Source organism: Trichogramma pretiosum, unplaced genomic scaffold (genome assembly GCF_000599845.2).
Source record: "Trichogramma pretiosum strain Unisexual culture from Peru unplaced genomic scaffold, Tpre_2.0 scaffold43, whole genome shotgun sequence".
NCBI lineage: Eukaryota > Metazoa > Arthropoda > Insecta > Hymenoptera > Trichogrammatidae > Trichogramma > Trichogramma pretiosum.
This window is the reverse complement of record NW_019640864.1, coordinates 245,351-264,649: the sequence shown is the minus strand read 5'-3', so window position 1 is coordinate 264,649 and position 19,299 is coordinate 245,351. Positions and strand designations below refer to the sequence as shown.

Below are 19,299 nucleotides of genomic sequence, written 5' to 3'. Positions count from 1 at the left end.
AACTTCTCCGTTACATTCCTCTCGCTTCGAACGAAACTTTTTTATGTGTACATTTTCTCTCTCTTTTTTCCAGTTTTTCCAAAGGTATGAGTTGTATAAAGCTTGACTTTCTTATACCGTACATATGCCAGAAAAAGAGAGAGAGAGAGAGAGAAAAAGAAGTCACAAAAAAACAGACACATCTACTGCTCCACTCTATTATCAAGGAACGTGGCGGCAACTGTGTTGTATACATTAGTAAACGTATTGCCCTTTATCTAATAATGTATTCTACGTAAAGCACAAGAAGAAAAAAAACCTAAAATTTTTCACCGAATAATGGTATATTGTGTACATTCATTTTTTATTGCGACTTTTAATGAAAGTCATAAATCCAAGTGCAGCGAGAGAAAGAGAGAGAGAGAGAGAGAGAGAGAGAGAGAGAGAGACAGACAGAGAGAGGAAAAACTTGCGGTTGTCAGCTTTGTGCTTTACAACTTGAGAAATAAAAGTTGCCAAGCCCCAGACATTATCATATCTTCCTCGGCTGAGCTTCGGTAATAAAGAAAAAGCTGGTTACAACAAAAGCACCGCGGCACAGTGCAGCAGCGGATCTTTCTTGCTCTCTTACTCTCTCTCTCCCTCTCTCGCTCGGCCCATTTTTTTTTCCTTTAACGAACAAACGATTGACTCTGAATGCCAAATTCTCCGTATAAGTATTATGACAATGGGAAAAAATACGATGTGGAGTTTTTTACACAAAAAGCGAAACTACTACCACTACTTTCGCCCATATATAGGATGGAATAAAGAGCATCCCGCCGATTTTCATCTTTTTTTTTTACTACATATATATATAGTAATGATTGCTCGACTGTGTACAGCTTCTTACTCTTTGCTCTCCGAACGTAATGCACATCGATCGGGCCGGGTATTTATTAGCTGAAATAAAAAGAGAGCCCAAGAAAGAGTAAGTAGAAGAAAAAAAGGATTGGGGGAAGAGAAAAAAAGAGAAGAAAAGAGCTCGGCCTGGGCGCGCTGCAGGTATCCCTCTAATATTCGACTAGGTACTACCACTATACGTACGGGTATTAGGTCTCTTAAGCACAGCCGCTCCGGAAAGTATCGAGTGTATAAGAGGCCTCCGACAATTTGTCGAGTTAGCTACAGCCAGGGTGTAACTAGGGAAACTTTGAGTAGCAGAAATCTGTCAGGTACACCCGTTCGCGAGCTCGGCTATGTTCGAGTGTACGTGTGTGTGTGTATGTTCTCGCAGTTCTCTACGTACTATATACTTCACAAAGAGGAAGAGCGAGAGCGAGAGAGAGAGAGAGAGAGAGAGAAAGCTTGGCTATATGTATTATGAGTTCAAAGGTTGCGGTGTGCCATCGTAGTCGTCGTCGTCGTCGTCGTCGAGGCTTGAAATTTTCGGAGCTACGGCAAAAGGATGTATTTCTCTACGTAGCACAGAGCGTCGTCGTGTAAGGCTATATATGGGGAATAGATGGTCTCAAGTCTGGCATGATTGTTTTACACCGGTTTGTGTGCGCATATATCTATGTGTGTGTGTGTGTGTGTGGGCGTGCTATCAAGCGCGAAATATATCACCGAGACGCTTATTCTATATTATTCAAACACGTCTGTTCCTACATGCACGCAAAGTTGTGATGTGTTTGGCTTTTTCTTCGACGAGACACACGTATAGAGTAAAAATCAACATGTAGTCTGCTGTGCCGGACAAGTTGGTGTGTCGAGTCACGCGAAAAGTTTCGAGTGTATATACCGTGTCGTCGTCGTGCTAAGGCGAGGAAGTTTATACCGCGTGTTCGCATCTCTCCGCGACGTGTTTATTAACGATTAAACAATATGAAAACTTATATATACACTTTTTGACGAATCTATAATCAAGCACGACGCTGCCAGTGCAGCAACAAAACATCTGTCGCTTGGGTGGCGGCAGCGGTGGCGACGCCTTTCAACTCTCTTTATATAATATATATTAAGCTTGTACAGTGTGATATTCAATTGCTCGTTTATATCCGCGCTAATGTTCGCGCGTAATTTATTTGCACAGAGAGAAACTTGACAAAGTAAAAACTCTCGCTGGAGCGCGTGCACGTGTCGCAAAAAATTCGCCAACATTTTTTTTTTCTTTTTTTTATTTCTACTTAGGCTTCTTGGCGATACACTCCTTGTCTTCGGGCTTGGGCATCAGCGGTTCCACGATCTTGGCGAAGCTTTCCAGCGGGCACTCGTTGTCGCAGTACACCAAGCAGTTGATGCACTTCAACGCCGCATTGGTCAGGGGGTTGTGCTTGGGCTTCTTCAGCTGCACGGGGATCAGCTGGTCCGACGTGCCGGTGTAGTACAGTACGCGCACGAACGCCTTGCCCTTCTTGTTGCGCAATCTCTCGAAGATCAGGGCGCTACTGTAGTCCGGCACCTCGGGCAGGTCCTTGAGCTTCAACGCCTTGGTCATGAGGGCCACATTGCTGTCGCGAGCTCCGTACAGGAAGATCTTCGTGGGATTGACCGTAGTGCCGGTGTTCATGTCGGCCAAGCGCAGGGATATGATTTCCAGGGTCGGGCCCACGGCCATGCGAGCCAGATCGTTGTTCAGCACGGAGATCTCGGTGTGCAGAGCCGCCAGGCCGTAGAGATTTTTCAGGCAATCGCGGGAGCACCACTCGGGTAATGGCAATTCGGTGCTGCTCTGTGAGGGGTACATGAAACGTCCATTCGACGACCTTTTCAATTGATAGGCGATCGAGATTTAGAGATGTATTATTACGCTTTTTTATTACTTACGACGGAGAGCCAATAATTCATCAATTTGCTGCCCGTTATCTGTGGCTGGATGTGCGGAAATCCCGTCTCCATCCTCAGGTACCATATGAAACTCTCGTATTTGCCGAGCTCTTTCACAATTTTCGGTGATTTTTCCGCAGCTTCGTAAAGATTGACGTATCTGCAAAAAAATTTTCATAAAAATCGGTATCTTTCCTTTGTATATGGTTTTGTATAAAAAAAAGAAAACAATACAAGTATACCTGGTACAAAATTTAGGAATAGGGCTCAAAAAATTCAGATCGTTTTTCTCCGTGTAGGCGAGGTAATTCTGCAGCTCGGTCCAGTTGGGATTGTTCGAGCGCGGATACAGTCCTTTCAGCACCTTTTTCAGCGATTTTTTCGTGAGCTCGTCGTCGGTACTGAACGCGTAAACATATCTGGGATCGTAATCGCCAAGAAAGTCGTTGTATCTGTTTCTCAGCACTTCACCGAGTCTGCGAGAGTGTTTTTCTCCCCGCTGAAAGATCGAGAGAGAATTGTAATCAACTTGAAATATTTTGACATTTCTAATCGAACTTACCTTGGTTAATTTGCCATAGCCTGTTTTTTTCCAAGTCGAATTGTAAGGATCCTTCGGGAAGGTCTCATCTTTTTCCGGTGTGCGGTCACCATTTGCTATCAACTACAAGTTTCACATACCTTATATTCCATGGAAAAAAATACAAACATTTTTTTATATACATACGACTTGGACGATATCAATTTGGTAGTCTGCAGATTTTTCCGCGATAACTGTAGCTACAGTATGGATAAAACATATTGTAAAATAGAAACGTATGAGCATCGTTATTATAGGTGCACAATGGAGCTGTTGAAATATCAGTAAAAACGACTATTTATGCACGTACGTACATAGCTTTATTATTATTATTTTTCGCTTGCTAAACATTTCGTGACCATAAAATATAGCTACTTTGGCGTATTTAAGTATCGTGGCACTGTCTATCCTCGGCATGCGGCATGAGCGGATGAATAATGCTCAAAAAAGCATCTATCGGACAGTCGACGGGGCAATTTTTCGGTTTCAAGTAGGGGAAAGCTTTGTGAACCACATTGACGTTCAGAGCTCTCAGCTTTATGGGAATCAGCTGATTGGTCACTCCCGTGTAATACGTTATCTGTGCAATACAAAAGTCAAAGGATAAAACTTTTTTTTTTGGGTTCGCAAAAAAAGTACGAAAGACATTATGCTCCCTTTACCCTGACGTAAATCTTGTTCGTTTTATCGACCAACTTCTCGAAAATGAGCGCGCTGCAGTAATCCGGTATCTCGGGCACGTCCTTGAGCCGGAGCGCTCTCGAGATCGTGGCGATGTTGATGTCGTGCGCGCTGTACAGGTATATCCTGTGCTGATCCCTGGCCTCGCGCTCGTTCCTGTAGATCTTCTTGAGCAGCGCGTCGAGGGTGGGCCCGACCACGATTCTCTGCATCTCGAGATTTTGCACGTAGACGTCGTTGTTGAGACTCGCCAGGGCGTAGAGATTTCGGGCGCACTCGCGCGAGCACCAGATCGGCTGTGGCAGGCCCATACTGTCGACCGCTCGCAGATTGGCCAGCAGTCGACTGCCCGTCTTGGTCGGCAGATTGACGAAGCCCGTGTCGCGTCTCACCCGGTCGATGAAGTCCTCGTACGTGTCGAGCTTGGCCCAGAGCTCGGGCGACCTGATGGCTTGCTCGTAGAGGCTCTTGTAGCGCGGGCACGTCTTCGTTCTGACGGGCCTGAGGAAGTTCTGCGCGTTGGGCAGGAAGTGGGCCGGGAAGGGTCGCACGTGCATCGACTCGCTCCAGCGCTGGCTCGGCGTGGGCGGGTACAGGCCATTGAGCACCAGCTGCAGGGTGCGCTTGGTGCGCTCGAAGTCCGTGCTGAACGCGTACACGAATTCCTGGTGGTAGGGGCCGAGAAAGTCGCCGTACTTGGCGCGCAGCATTTGGCCGAATTTGTAGGCGTGCTTCTCGCCCATCTGTGCGCGCGGATCGTGATATGTAATAATAACATACGCAAGCCGAGCTGGTGAATTTTGGTAGAAAAAATATTTATCGTGCATAAAGTGGGATTTACGGCGCACTTACTTTTGTCAGCTGTCCGTAGCCCATGGGTGCCCAGTACTTGGCGTCGTACGGGTCGGTCGGGTAACGCTCACCTTTGTCGGGGGTACGATCGCCGTGTCGGAATATCTTGAAAATGTTCGGTAACGCGCTCGTAAAATTTCGGCTTTCATTCATCGTATCCCGACTCTGTGCGATTTATACTTACCACTTGTACGAGTTTTAATGTGAGTTCCGGATTTCCCGCGTGGACTATCGAATTTTGCCAGGTAAAAATGAGAAACATGGAGAAAAACCACACTCTTCGCTTCATGATTTTTGCCAATTTTATTCACATTTATTCATGAAAAATGCTCGTTTGCCAGTTACACTACTTGGAAGACATTATGCTGCAAGTATGGCTCATTTTTTTTGATCGAAATAGTCGTGACCGCGAAAGTACAACGACTATCGTAAAAAAAACTGCGCAACTACGAAACGAACGAGGAAAGAAATGTCGTTTTATTGCAGCGAGCGTTACATCAAATTGCTATGGCACAATCGTAATCCTCGCCCGTAGGACGAGTCGGTTTGACGATCCTCCTGAAAGTCTCGAGCGGGCACTTGTGCTTGCAGTACTTGGTGCACTTGAGGCACTTGATCAGCTTGCCGATCTTGCTGTTGTAGGTCATCTTGACCGGCAGCAGGCTGGCCGTGGCGGCCTCGTAGTACCTCGCTCGCACGTACACCTGCTCCGCGTCCGTCTCGTCGCGCAGCTTCTCGAGTATCAGGGCGTCCGCGTAGCTGGGCACGGCCGGCACGTCGTCGAGCATGCCGAGGACCCTCGCCACCGCCGCCAGATTGCAGGCCAGGGCGCTGAACAGGTAGATCCTCTTGTCACCTCCTTGCTCGATGTTGTGCAGCAGCACCTGGAGCGTCGTGCCCACGAATAGACGGCGCATCTCGGCGCTCTGCACCTGCGCGTCGTAGTCCAGACTCGCGAGGCTGTAGAGATTGTCGGTGCAGTCGCTCGTGGCGCACCAGCCGGGCCGCTCCAAACCCATGCTCGACTGCAGCGGCAACAACGATAATAATCGCGTCAATTATCGAGAGAGAGAGAGAGAGAGAGACAGATCTATCTGTGTATAACTACGCGTCGAACTTCATAAGATAAAAGAGACACTCACGACCGCTCGCAAGTTGTCGAGCAAGTGGGTGGCTGCGACGCTCGGATTGTCGGGCAACGCGTAAGAAACTTGAGTTTCGCTGCGCACGCACGCGGTGAAGTTTTCGTATTTGATCAGCTCTCGCCACATCTCGGCCGATCTTCGGGCGTGCTCGAGCAACTTTTGGTACCTGTGAAGTAGTGGCAGTAGTTGCGACCGCATATATATATATAAAGCAAACGGTTTTAAGCTCTCGTAGACTCAGCGAGGCGCGTGATATATATCCAAGATATTACGGTGTGTACTATTACTTGCGGCAATGCAATCGCGGGGGTTTGAAGCAGTTGCGGCGGTCGGGCTGGTGCGGCATCGTGAAGGATCTCAGGGGCATCGGGTCGCTCCACTCCTCTTGCGCTTCCTCGCCAGGCGGATAGACACCGGTCAGAACCCAGGCCAGGGTCTGCTTCGAGCTTGAAAAATCGGCACTGTACGGATAGACCTTTTCCTCGCTGTACTCGCCGAGAAAGTCGTCGTACTCTCGTCGCAGCACTCGGCCGAGTTCGTAAGCTCGTTTCTTTCCGTGCTGCAATTCGTACATTATGACGCGCGGGCGTGAATCAACTCTCGCTCGGCATTTTCCCTTCGCACCTGTCCTTGCATTGTACTTACGTACGTCAATACGCCGTAGCCCATGTGCTGCCAGTAGTCGTCGTCGTAAGGATCGGTCGGGTAGCGTTCCTCGATCGTCGGCGTACGATCGCCGTTTTGAAAAAGCTGAGAGAGAAGCAGTTTTGTACAATATTGTTGATGTAACACGATTATTAAACTCGAGCTTGCACACCACTTGCAGCAGTTCCAGCCTCGTCGCCTTTTCGCCCCGGCAAACGATAAACAGAAGAAGACATGGTATCAGGCTCGCGTACGCGATCATTGTGAATTGTAATCTACTGGTATTTTTTTCAAACTTTTTTTTCGTTCTTTCTTCTTTGTATTTTCGTACCAATGTATATGTGTGCGCGCGCAAAAGCTAACGAGCTTATACTTTTAGTTTCGTACGTTAATTGCCGAGTCTTTTTACGATCGATAAAGCGCGGTGCGCATGCATGAAGGAGGATCATAAAAAAGAATAGCGTACGTGTAATATAGCATCCACATAGCGATGAAAAAAAATTTTTTCTTTTTTTTTACTTCTCTCGCAAACGATTTTATTCATCGATGGACAACATTTTCTTCCTCATTTTTTTTTTTTTTCGTACATATATTACATATATTTTTTTTTACTTTACGTCGAGCTGGTCGAGCCGCTCGCCGTCGTGCTCTCGCATTCTTCTTCGTCGGCGTGTGGAAGCCAGGGTTTGACGATTTTGTAATAGCTCTTGAGCGGACACTCGAGCTTACAGTGTTTCGATTTAAACATGCCCAGCACCGAGGACGAGGGTTTCTCCGGAAATTCCAGCTTTATCGGGATTATTTGGGCCGTGGCTCCGGCGTAGTAATATATCTGCGCACAAATCGACCGATCGATTAAACTTCGATCAGTGTATAAAGCTAGTGCATATGTACAAAAAATTTCCTCACCCTCACGTAGACCTTGTCTGCCTCGTCGCGAAGCTTCTCGATGATCAAAGCGCTGCTGTAGGCCGGCTGCAAGGGTACTTCCTTCATGCGTAAGACTCGCGAGATGGTAGACAGCCCGATGTCGTGGCCGCTGAACAGGAACATCTTTATCTTATTTTTCGGATCATCTTTGGCTGTCGTTTCATCCAGCATGAGGTTTTTCGTGAAGATTTTGACGGCAGGACCGACGACCATACGCTGCATTTCCTCGGTCAAGACGTAGGTGTCGATGTGTACGGCGGTGAGTTCGTAAAGAATTTTGTAGCAATCGCCCGTGCACCAGTCGGGTATCGGCAGTCCCATGCTGATCTGTATGATACATCGTTTACAAGTTTCTCTCATTTTTCTCGAATCTCTTTTCAATGTATGCCAAAACTTACGACAGAGTCCAAATTACCGAGCAAACGAGTCGCAAGCTTCGGTGTCTTCGTCCTCTCAGGTGACTGGGTGCTTTCGCGCACCTTGTCCATAAACTTCTCGTGCTTCTCGGTTCTCTTCAAGATACTTCGATCGTTCTCGGCCACCTCGTACAGGGTCCTGTACCTTTTGCAGTAGAGTTTGATCGGTCGCATGAAATTTCCCCTGGCTTTGACCCTGATCGGGAACTTTTTGAAATCCTTGATCTGATTCCAGGGCTTGTGTGGAACCGGTGCAAATAGCCCGTTCAGCACCATCTGCAGAGATAGCTGTGTACGATCGAAGTCGGTGCTGTACGAGAAGACCTCCTCCTCGTTGAATTGACGTTCGACCAGACCGTCGTATCTCTCGCGTAACACCTCACCGAGCTGGTAGGCGTGTTTTTTGCCTTTCTGCGGATGCACTTATGCATTATTATTGGTTGCAGATAAAAATTTGATTAAAAAAATGTCAATTGACACTCACGTCGGTTAGCATGCCGTAGCCGCCGGGTTTCCAATGTGTCTTATCGTACGGGTCCGTCTCGTAAACTTCTGACTTGTCTGGTATGCGATCTCCATGACGGAATACCTGACGATACAAAGTGTCAATATAAATATTTAAAAATTTTTTTTAAACAAAATAAAAACAGTGAAACCGATTACACACCACTTGAACCTGCTCTACTCTGTATTGATGCTTGTCCGCGGCGCAAAAGCACAAGCAAGTCGCTGCTAATAATGTGAGCTTGCGCATCATCGTCGACGTCGAGAAAGTAAGAACAAATCCCGCGATCGGCGCGTTCGGGACTGAGCCGCGTACTTTTTCCTATGTGCGAGCTACTTATCAGACATTCAACCTCGTGAGTTATTAAAAACCGCGAGGTGTATATATCTTAGGCAATAATTTTTTTATTGTATAGCGAGCTCGCAGTAGAACTCCGAGCCGCGTAAATTCCTGCTATCTTTGAATATGATATATTAGTCAAACGAGTGTGAATATATGTTTACACAGAGAATGCTGTTTAGAAATTGCTTACGCAAGTTGAGTTTATTTACAAAAAAAAAACATTATTTTGATTTTTTATAGTATAAAAGTTGTATGTATTGCAAAATATTGCGTACTACGTGTTGACGTTTACGCACGGGTTTTTCGCTTTCGACGTGTAACACTTTTTGTCCTGTGCTTTAGGCATTAGGGGCTTCAAGATAGTCCTGAATCGCTCCAGTGGGCACTCGATATCGCAGTCTGGCAATTTCAGGGTAATCAATTGCTCAGAGACTCCGGTCCACATCAGCATCTAAATTAAATGCATAAAATTATTGGCAATCATTGTATATATTTCGATTCGATTACAATCATTCGTGTGCGCAACGAGCCTCACCTTCACGAAGCTATTATCATTTTCATCCTTCCTTTTCTCGATCATTATCGCACTGCCAAAGTCCGGGAAATCGGGAATCCCTTCGAACTCGAGCGCCTTGGAAATGGTGGCGATGTTGTAATCGTGCGCGCTGTACAGATAGATCTTATTGGCGCTGGATTTCTCATCGCTGTCGCGCATGTTTTTCAGGAAGATCTCGAGGCTCGGGCCCACGGTGATCCGGCTTATGTTTGCTGCATGCACGTAGACGCCGAAATTTATACCGGCTATGTGGCGCAGATCGTCGTAACACTTTTCCGAGCACCAACCCGGCATGGGTAGGCCCAAGGCTAACTGCGAACAAAAAACAACAACACAATGCCGATGATACGTTTAAAATGACGTATGTACATGATCGTATAAGACGTGAGATAACGTTATGCGTTGTTTACACAAACTCACCGCCGAGCGTATATTACGATAGAGTCTACTGCCAATTTTGATCTTGTACTCGTGCTTGAAGTGCGTGCTGTTTTCTATGCGATCGAAAAGCTCGCGATACTTGTCTAGTTTGGGCTCGTTCGCGTCCAACGCCTCTTTGTACAATTTCCCGAACCTACGGTGCACATGCGGATAAATAGGAATTTGATTAATTTTCGAATGCAGCCTCGCTCGAGCTCTTCCGAACTATAATTTACTTGGAGCACTTCTTGGACGGATGACGGAAAACGTTGCCACCGTCCGGCACGCAGTCGACCGAGAACTCCTCGAGGAGCGTATTCCCGTTCTCGTTCCAATTCGTTTCGTTGTTATAGAGTCCGTTCAGCACCAGCTTCAGCGACAGCTTGGTACGATTCATGTCGGTGGTGAAGGAGTAGACCCGGTCGCTCTCGTAATCGCCGAGAAAGTCGTCGTAGCGTCGCCTCAGCATGCGGCCGAGCTCGAACTCGCGCCTCTCTCCGACCTTTCAATCACAATGATTATGGACATCAACGAAACGTACGCACATCGCTCGTACGTCACACCAGACGGTGTGTAGTTAATATTATGCATACTAACTTTTGTTAATTTTCCATAACCCAGCGGCTTCCAGAACTCGTCTGTGTAGGGATCGGAGTCGTAAATTTCACCCCTGTCGGGCACGCGATCCCCGTGCCGGAATATCTGCGCACACAATATAATAATGATACACACGCACGATGATGCATACAACATGTAACATATAAAATAGCCCAGGGCTCGCGCGCAACGTCTCTCAAAGGGTTAATCATCTTTTAACGTATGTATATACATGACGTACCACTTGAATGAGCTGTAATTTCCGACTAGCGTTGCCGTTGCCGCTACCACCGTTGCCGTTGCTGCTGTCGTCGACGTCGACGTCGAGCACGGCGGGTAGGCCAGCTACCGCGTGGATCAGCAGCAGCAGAAGCAACGAGCCGAGCGAAAGTTTCGTCAACTGCACCGACATGATCATCATCTCTTTCTCATCCTCTTGACTCTCGATGCGAGATACGACTGAAATGCTTTTTCGCGCATCGCTTTCTATTTATAATATTGCTCCCCGCGCGTATTCTTGTATTATATAGCCTACACCCATTACAACCCGAGCCGGGCAAATATAGAGCGCGCGTCTGTATGTATAATATACATTGTATATGTATGTATCGTACGCGTGTTTGTAGGCTCCATGGTAATTACGAAACGCTCGCTCGGCGCGCGCTAAACTCGTGTTGCGCGCGCCCGTGCGACAATGTAAGTATGTATGTCTGCTGTGTGTGCGTCAAAAAGTACAAACAACACGAGTATCGTTTACCTTATCATGATATTTTTCGCTTTGTCTTTCTACCCACCACAAGACCGAGCGCGTCTTTTCCTCTTTCTCTCCTAAAAGCTTCAATTCTCGTTCTCCGCTTTATTGTTATGTCTCTCTCTCTGTCTCCGTCTTTCTCTGCCAAGCGCAGAGAAAAATTATTTTCACATCGAAGCGCGCGTCGTTGAACCTTACCCGCGGTATATATTTATACACCCAACGATTTTCTTTATTCTTTCTTTCTTTCTTTCTTTCTTTCGTTTTCTTCTCTCTTTTTTTTCGATATTGCCGCAGTCACGTAGCGCTCAATTTTCAATATATGTTTAACGAAATATCTGCCTGTAGCGTATTCACAGTCGATCGTGCGCATTCATTGAGATTGAATATTTCCAGTCCTATATATCAGGTTGTATACTATATATAGAGTGATGCTGCGTGCATACACCCCACACGCGCATACAGACACTGCATGCTCCGACGTTGGATTCTCAAACAGACGTGTTCGGGCGAGAGAAATATAGAAGCTCTTACGTACGCCCGCGCGTTGGACTCTCCACCCGCTCTATATGTATTTATTTCTCTCTCTCTCTTTCGCTCGCGTATCTCCCCACACTCATCACGCATAAATTTCAACTTTGGCGTTCATTAGTGTCTGAGCTTATTAATGATATTCCTTGAAACTAGCGCGCAGTTGTAACGGTGGCAAGCCATAAGTGCAAATTACAAACTTTTCATTCATATAATAACGAAATAATTTACACCAAAAATAAACGCTGTTGCTAATACATTGGCTCGAATTTTTCATGAAATTTGATCAGTCCTATATTTATTTTGAATTATATCGATTAAACAATACATTGTCTTAAATTTCTGCTAAATAAATAATCATTTTACACAGTTTTTGTTTTTAGTACTCGAAAAACTTTTTTGGACTATGGTGCAATGTAAAATGCCACGTATATTTATACAATGTGATACTTATTATGTAAAATTTTCCACATTCTATATCATTAAATTTTGTATGTAACGTGCTGGTTTTTTGAGATCTCATTGTATAAATAAATATAATATTTTATAATATAACTATTATTCTTTTTATTGAAAAAAATCCGAGAAACTGTCATTATTCGCCGTTGAAACCCCATTTAACCCCTAAAACTGACACTTTGCTTCGAAAAAAAACCCACTGTTATGATACACCTCTTTTAGGATTTTAATAAGCAAAAATATAAAAACTTCCTCTGCCGTGTAATGAGTTTTTTATCAAGTGTAACTTGCACACGAATATTCAAACTTACTTGTAATTTATTATTCCATAAAATCGTGAAATGTATAGTTAAAATGAAAGTAAAACAATTTTTTTGCGCAATCATCATATATTTAAAAGCAATTGATGTATATATCGTTCATTGTAGCTTTAAAAACATTAACTAAACAAGTTCAGCAGAACTGTAGTTAAATGTTTTTCCATATCCTCAACGTTGGCACTGAGCTGCATCAGGATAATCACAATTATTTAATTTTGTATTCCAATGAAGAGTTGATGGACAAATCATAACAATTGGACGACCGTTGGAGCATTGGCAATATTTTGTGCAATCCACGTGAGGCAAAAATGCTGTTGAACCAGAGCATGAACCGATACATGATCCTTGATTTCCACCACTTGTATTGATTTTATTGACTTGAGCTGCATTTGATTGAGAGTAACCGATTTCATTCTTTTTTGCGTGAAGAAGTTGGCCTCTAAAGTCTACAAGCAGAAGTTGAATTACAATGTTCTTCCAATAATTAGTTGTATTCAATTGTGCAATCCGATTTTTAATAGTTTCTTCATCAGCTGCATTAGATCCTCCATTAGCTTCGAATTGTAATATTCTGAAGACTAATAAATTAATTACGTAGGAATTGACGTCGTTGCCTGTTTCCCAGTAAACGATTTGAATCATTAGTTGCAAAATGTATTCAGCATATACTTTACTTTTGGCTGAGTTATCGAATAAAAGTTCAAGTAATTTTTTCTGATCTTCCTCGGGTACATTGTTGACAACCATTATTTCCATTATCCGATTTTTAATATCGTAAAAGTTTAAAATGATCATGTATAGTATTTTAATTTTTATACTGCTAGGCAAATTTAATTGATCAATGCTAGTTTTGAAAGAATATATTTCACAAGGTGAACATTCAATAGTTGCATGAGAGTGTTGTATTCTGGTTACTAAGAGTTCAAGTACGAATTGCTGCTCATAGGTACCCATATTCCAACTGAGGATTTCATTTATCAACTTCAAAACAAATTCTGCATATGTACCATTTCCTTCTGGTTCAGCTATTAGGATTTGCAGTAAACTTTGTCTTAAATTTTCTTGGACATTCTTTTCAGTAAGAATTTTTATCACGCTTTTAACGTTTGGTCCGTACTGATTAAGATATTCAAATTGATCTTGACTTTGTTGTGGAACTCCTGGAGAAGATACTGGATGAGGGAGAATCTTATTAGATTCATCTTGTTTTTGGAGAAGTGGACCTTTAAAGTCTACAAGCAGAAGTTGAATTACAATGTTCTTCCAATAATCAGTTGTATTCAATTGTGCAATCCGATTTTTAATAGTTTCTTCATCAGCTGCATTAGATCCTCCATTAGCTTCGAATTGTAATATTCTGAAGACTAATAAATTAATTACGTAGGAATTGACGTCGTTGCCTGTTTCCCAGTAAACGATTTGAATCATTAGTTGCAAAATGTATTCAGCATATACTTTACTTTTGGCTGAGTTATCGAATAAAAGTTCAAGTAATTTTTTCTGATATTCCTCGGGTACATTGTTGATAACCATTATTTCCATTATCCGATTTTTAATATCGTAAAAGTTTAGAATAATCATGTATAGTATTTTAGTTTTTGTACTGCTAGGCAAATTTAATTGATCAATGCTAGTTTTGAAAGAATATATTTCACAAGGTGAACATTCAATAGTTGCATGAGAGTGCTGTATTCTGGTTACTAAGAGTTCAAGTACGAATTGCTGCTCATTTGTACCCATATTCCAACTGAGGATTTCATTTATTAACTTCAAAACAAATTCTGCATATGTACCATTTCCTTCTGGTTCAGCTATTAGGATTTGCAGTAAACTTTGTCTTAAATTTTCTTGGACATTCTTTTCAGTAAGAATTTTTATCACGCTTTTAACGTTTGGTCCGTACTGATTAAGATATTCAAATTGATCTTGACTTTGTTGTGAAACTGCTGGCGAAGATACTGGTTGAGGGAGATTCTTGTCAGATCGGTTGTCTTTATTTGAAATCTGTGAACTTGTTACAGGTGCTGTTCCAATATTTTGATTAATATTGGTTTGTTCTGAAACAACTAGAGTGGATGCTGTTTGTGGAGTATTCTTACTAGGTTCGGTTCCTTGATTCAAATTCTCTGAAGTTGTAACAGTTGCTTTTCCAATATTTTGGTCAACATTTTTATCACTTTTATTGTCTGTTTGATTTTGCGGTGCTTTGAAGTTACTTACTAAAATTTGAATCATTTGTTGTTTATGATTTTCATCTATATTCAAACTATTTATTTGATTTTTAATCGATTGTTCATCTGCTGCATTAGATCCACCATTTCTCTTATATCCTTGAATTCTTGAACTCAAAAGATTGATTAATGTTCTTTTAACGTCATCCTTCGCGTTTAAGTTTATAATTTGGAGTATCAGTTGGTAAATGTATTGAGTGTATGTACCGTTTGCATTTGAATCCAACGTTAACAGTTGAATAATATTTTGCTTAATATCTTCGCTAACATTTAACTTGAAAAATATTTTTACTATTTGGTTTGAGTTTTTTTCATCAATATTTGAAATATCAATAGTGTTTTTACTGATTTGCAAAGGGACTGATGTTTCATAGGTGTTTATCACGTACTGTTGATTAACTGGAACCTGAATTGATGTAACTTTTGTGTTGAAGCCTTGATAAGCATTAAAATTATTTGAGCCTTGTGATGATCCTATGGTTTCATACTTCTTTAGAACTGGATATTGGTATTGAACTAAATATGAGAAATAATTTAAAATGCGAGAAAAAATATTAATCCGTAATCCATTAACGACCAAATGACTCACTTTTCCAACGCGATTTAAATGGAATTCCCAAAGTTATTTTTTAATTATCGTTAAAAATTTTGAGAAACATTGACTTTTTATTTGTATGACTTTATTCTAAAGCTGATAGTTAAGGGGACATTTCCATTGCAAATGGCAAAAAAATTTCTTTTCAAGTATTTTTTTTTCAATTAATGAATTTTTTGCATTCCAGACGTCGTGGGTTTATCGCCTTACATATTAAACTACAAAAAATGTTTTATGGGTCTTAAGACCTATTTTGTTGGCTGTAGAGCAAATTTGCTGAAATCTTCGTTTTAGCTCCTGCCAACGATTGAGAGAAAACTGTAAGTCCGATCCTAGCGTTTCATATATTTTTTTAATCATTACATTTTTCTTCAGAGAATAAACCTTCATAAAGTTAAAAATTTCAATATTTACGATTTTTGCATGAGTTTTTCTGTAAAATTGTAAAAAAAACACTGTTTTCGGGTTGTATTCTCCGACAAAAAAGGATGCTTTTCTTAACTTTTTGGAGGCTTAATTTTTGTCTAAATATGTGCAAATAGAGTTTTTTTAGCGCATAAAGTAGGAAACAATCGTGGTGAAAATTAAGTCAATGTTTGGTCATGTGGACGTTAATGGAATAAGTATTAGCAATTCAATATTTTTTTATTAAATGGATCATACCGGTTTGATAGCTGTAACCGCCCCAACAAAAGTTGAAACTGGCGGACGAAAGTAACAAAAGTAGTAGCTTCATGGCCTTCACTTGCTGTATACGAGGAAAAGATGAAATAATCAGTTTTTATATACTGACGTGGTAAAACTGAATAAAAAATATGACAGATGACTGTCATTAAATTATTGTGGTTCGTGATTGACGTGAGATAATAACTGATTATTGCTTCGTGATTTGAATAAGTCACGTAAAAATTTTTAACTTACCAATTTGTTTTCATTATAAATCGATTTTTTTATATAGAAGTTGCAAATTAAGGTTTTAGGGCTTCATTAGTTTAACAAAATTTGGTTTCAGCTACTTATGTCAAGTATTTTACCAATACACATACACAGCCCTCCAATCAATTTTGCCATACCTAAGTTAAAAGTTAGTAAACTTCAAAGTGTCATACCTCAGTCAATAAAGGTCGGATCAGGATTTTAAAAATACCATTCGAAAGGTCTTTTCAAGCAATTTATAACCATATAAAGTATGATACGGTTCAATGATTTATTTACGAATTGTTTTTTCAATAAATAAAGAAATGAAAAAATCAGTTTTTCTCGTCGTTGCTGTTTGACTTGCCATTTGAGTAGAAGGTCTTGTAGAAACATTCGAAACCCATCCATTTGTAGGTTTTGATAAGACCTTCAAATCTGTTTAACTTAAATTGTCCTACGTGCATTTTTCACGCAGATACTGTGGTTTAACTGTAGAGAAATAATTGATATCGTTTTTTAATTTTTTTTTCATTCATACGTGCACGGCTTTGTAAATAAGATGGGAAAAATCCCATGTACAAAAAATGCTTGTTTTTGTATTTAGAATATGAAGTAATATTAATGGATTAGATTTTTAGAATATTCAGGGCTTTGGCTCAAATATTTTAGAATTTCAAAAAATATTAGGGTGGAGTAAACGCCCATATCTTCGTGAAAGATGCACGTAAGGAATTTTAGGTTAAACAGATTTGAAGGTCTTATCAAAACCTACAAATGGGTGGGCTTCGAATATTTCTACAAGACCTTTTACTCAAATGGCGAGTCAAACAGCAACGACGAGAAAAACTGATTTTTTCATTTCTTTATTTATTGAAAAAACAATTCGTAAATAAATCATTGAACCGTATCATACTTTACAGTCAAACCCCGTTATCCGCGGGGGTTCGGTTCCGAAAAAGTACCGCGTATACCGAAACCGCGGATACCGAAGCATTGTTCTTATGGGAAAAGGGGGGTTCGGTTCCTTGTCCAGCTGAAATGTCAATGTACGAAAGAGTAAAACACCTTTTTTTTATGAAAAATCAAAGTATTTATTTATTTTCGAGTAAAATACTTAGTCAAACTTTTTTGCTTCACTCTGTGCATCAAATCTTAGTATAAACTTTCATAACACTGGAATGATTTTGTTATATCTTGCTTGAATTGAAGGCTGCGAGTCATTATTGGATCATGATTTATGGCTCGTTCAATGAGTTGTTCTGCATCAACTAAAATTTTACTTATGACTTATCTTGCATTGTTCTGCATGTTTCCCCAAAGATTTTGCATTCTCTCGAGTTTTTTTCTCGTTGTCACGGATTGTTCTGATCGAAGACTCGTTGACGTTGAATCTTCTTGCGATTGTAGCAACTTTTTCACCAGCTGCCAAAGCGTCGAGAATTTTGATCTGTTCGACCAAATTAAGAACTTTTCTATCGCGCTTTATTTCGATTGAAACTTTTTTTTGGTGTTGGTCGAAACATAATTAAATAAAAAATAATAAAAAAATTTTTAAATTTGACGCGCACAAAATGTTAACCTCCAGAAAAAAACCGCGGATATGAAAACGAAAAACCGCGGATACTGAAGTTGGGTCACAAATAGGGGTACCACGGATACGAAGAATCGCGGATAACGAATCCGCGGATAACGGGGTTTGCCTGTATATGGTTATAAATTGCTTGAAAAGACCTTTCGAATGGTATTTTTTAAATCCTGATCCGACCTTTATTGACTGAGGTATGATACTTTGAAGTTTACTAACTTTTTTCTCAGGTACGGCAAAAGTGATTGCAGGGGTCCATATATCTCCATCATCGTGCTAATATCTAAAAATTCAATCGAGTTCACGTATGATAATTGGTTCGATACTCGTTATGTCGTACTGATTACAAAGCTTCCTATTGAGGGCTCAAAGGGGGCTTAAATAATTATATATTTCTATTTATAGTATTAAGCTAAAAAAGTGAAAAAATTTTTTTTCAGAAAACAGACATAAGAGCCTTTTTCAATACCCCATTTGAAAGTACTTTGTCCAGTTGAATACTTACAAATACTTAAATTAACTGGTATAAGTCTATAAACCTTCAGCGATAAGCATTTGGAATAGCTGTTTGCTGTAAGATTCCAAGTGTTTGCATGACACGATTGAGTTGTATGTGGTTTCATTTTCTTTGATGGATCATTATTCATCAATGCAACCTCAAGCTAAGCATAAGATGAACTTTGACTACTTCCACATACAATTTAATAGAATATTTTATTCATTAATGATTATTTTTGATAAATTTTAATAAAATATGCTATTAATAAAAGATCATTATATTAATAAAAAAAATTTTTTCACTTTTCTATATTTTTCACCGTACTATAAATAGAAATTTATAATTATTTAAGCCCCCTTTGAGCCCTTAAGATTAACGAATAACAAAAAATAAAAAACTGATACAGAACAAATGCATCTAAAATAATCTATCAATAATATATAGGTATCAGAAATATAATTTTGGATGACTTTAGATTTTTGATTAGCTTACCTCCTCGCGCGTGCGCGTGACGCTCGCTCTTTTTCACGGGCCAATTTTCCATGCTCAACGCAGCTAAAGAAGGTTCACTTCGAACAAAAAGCAATGAATATCCTATCCTGTCAAAATTACGACTTTCCTCTATATTTTCTAACATTTAGCCTGACAAAATAAGGCCACAATCAAAGAACTTGGAATTTTATTTTTCGTAATCATTTGTGCAAGCAGTCGTGATCGAATGCACAGGGAGTAGTAGCCGCAACTATATAGGCCCTTTAAATTCTGCAACGCTTTAGGTTTGTAATAGGTTAGTTGGATTTCCAAAGCCGTGCAGCAGTTTAATTAAAACTTGCTCGACCGAACGCATCCAATGCAGGTACAACGGCCAGCGTTGGAGCTCACGCGCGAGCACGCACCCGCATACGCACACTCGACATTTCGACGCTGCAGCAGCAGAAGCAGTCGTTGGCTCGG

General features: G+C 41.2%; 5 protein-coding genes across 5 annotated transcripts; all 5 read right to left on the bottom strand.

Annotated features, from left to right (window-relative positions):
• Positions 1–2,140: 2,140 nt before the first annotated feature.
• LOC106649533 lies at positions 2,141–5,189 on the bottom strand. Its single transcript, XM_014366975.2, has 9 exons — positions 5,085–5,189; positions 4,901–5,005; positions 4,030–4,791; positions 3,783–3,947; positions 3,515–3,637; positions 3,350–3,451; positions 3,030–3,286; positions 2,788–2,947; positions 2,141–2,692 (listed from the first exon to the last, which is right to left on the bottom strand). The coding sequence occupies exons 1-9, from the start codon at positions 5,187–5,189 to the stop codon at positions 2,144–2,146; spliced, it is 2,328 nt and encodes a 775-aa protein (XP_014222461.2). The 3' UTR covers positions 2,141–2,143.
• Positions 5,190–5,206: 17 nt separating this feature from the next.
• LOC106649535 (venom acid phosphatase Acph-1-like) lies at positions 5,207–7,002 on the bottom strand. Its single transcript, XM_014366977.2, has 5 exons — positions 6,863–7,002; positions 6,691–6,795; positions 6,333–6,604; positions 6,043–6,211; positions 5,207–5,925 (listed from the first exon to the last, which is right to left on the bottom strand). The coding sequence occupies exons 1-5, from the start codon at positions 6,950–6,952 to the stop codon at positions 5,398–5,400; spliced, it is 1,164 nt and encodes a 387-aa protein (XP_014222463.1). The 5' UTR covers positions 6,953–7,002; the 3' UTR covers positions 5,207–5,397.
• A 242-nt stretch (positions 7,003–7,244) lies between these two features.
• LOC106649630 (venom acid phosphatase Acph-1-like) lies at positions 7,245–8,936 on the bottom strand. Its single transcript, XM_014367110.2, has 5 exons — positions 8,704–8,936; positions 8,521–8,625; positions 8,019–8,447; positions 7,600–7,947; positions 7,245–7,522 (listed from the first exon to the last, which is right to left on the bottom strand). The coding sequence occupies exons 1-5, from the start codon at positions 8,791–8,793 to the stop codon at positions 7,304–7,306; spliced, it is 1,191 nt and encodes a 396-aa protein (XP_014222596.2). The 5' UTR covers positions 8,794–8,936; the 3' UTR covers positions 7,245–7,303.
• Positions 8,937–9,066: 130 nt separating this feature from the next.
• Positions 9,067–10,903, bottom strand: LOC106649536 (venom acid phosphatase Acph-1-like). Its single transcript, XM_014366978.2, has 6 exons — positions 10,698–10,903; positions 10,457–10,561; positions 10,096–10,361; positions 9,860–10,013; positions 9,419–9,751; positions 9,067–9,334 (listed from the first exon to the last, which is right to left on the bottom strand). The coding sequence occupies exons 1-6, from the start codon at positions 10,875–10,877 to the stop codon at positions 9,158–9,160; spliced, it is 1,215 nt and encodes a 404-aa protein (XP_014222464.2). The 5' UTR covers positions 10,878–10,903; the 3' UTR covers positions 9,067–9,157.
• Positions 10,904–12,577: 1,674 nt separating this feature from the next.
• On the bottom strand, positions 12,578–16,080 carry LOC111693251. The gene is made up of 2 exons (XM_023457528.1): positions 16,007–16,080; positions 12,578–15,264 (listed from the first exon to the last, which is right to left on the bottom strand). The coding sequence occupies exons 1-2, from the start codon at positions 16,077–16,079 to the stop codon at positions 12,686–12,688; spliced, it is 2,652 nt and encodes an 883-aa protein (XP_023313296.1). The 5' UTR covers position 16,080; the 3' UTR covers positions 12,578–12,685.
• Positions 16,081–19,299: the final 3,219 nt, after the last annotated feature.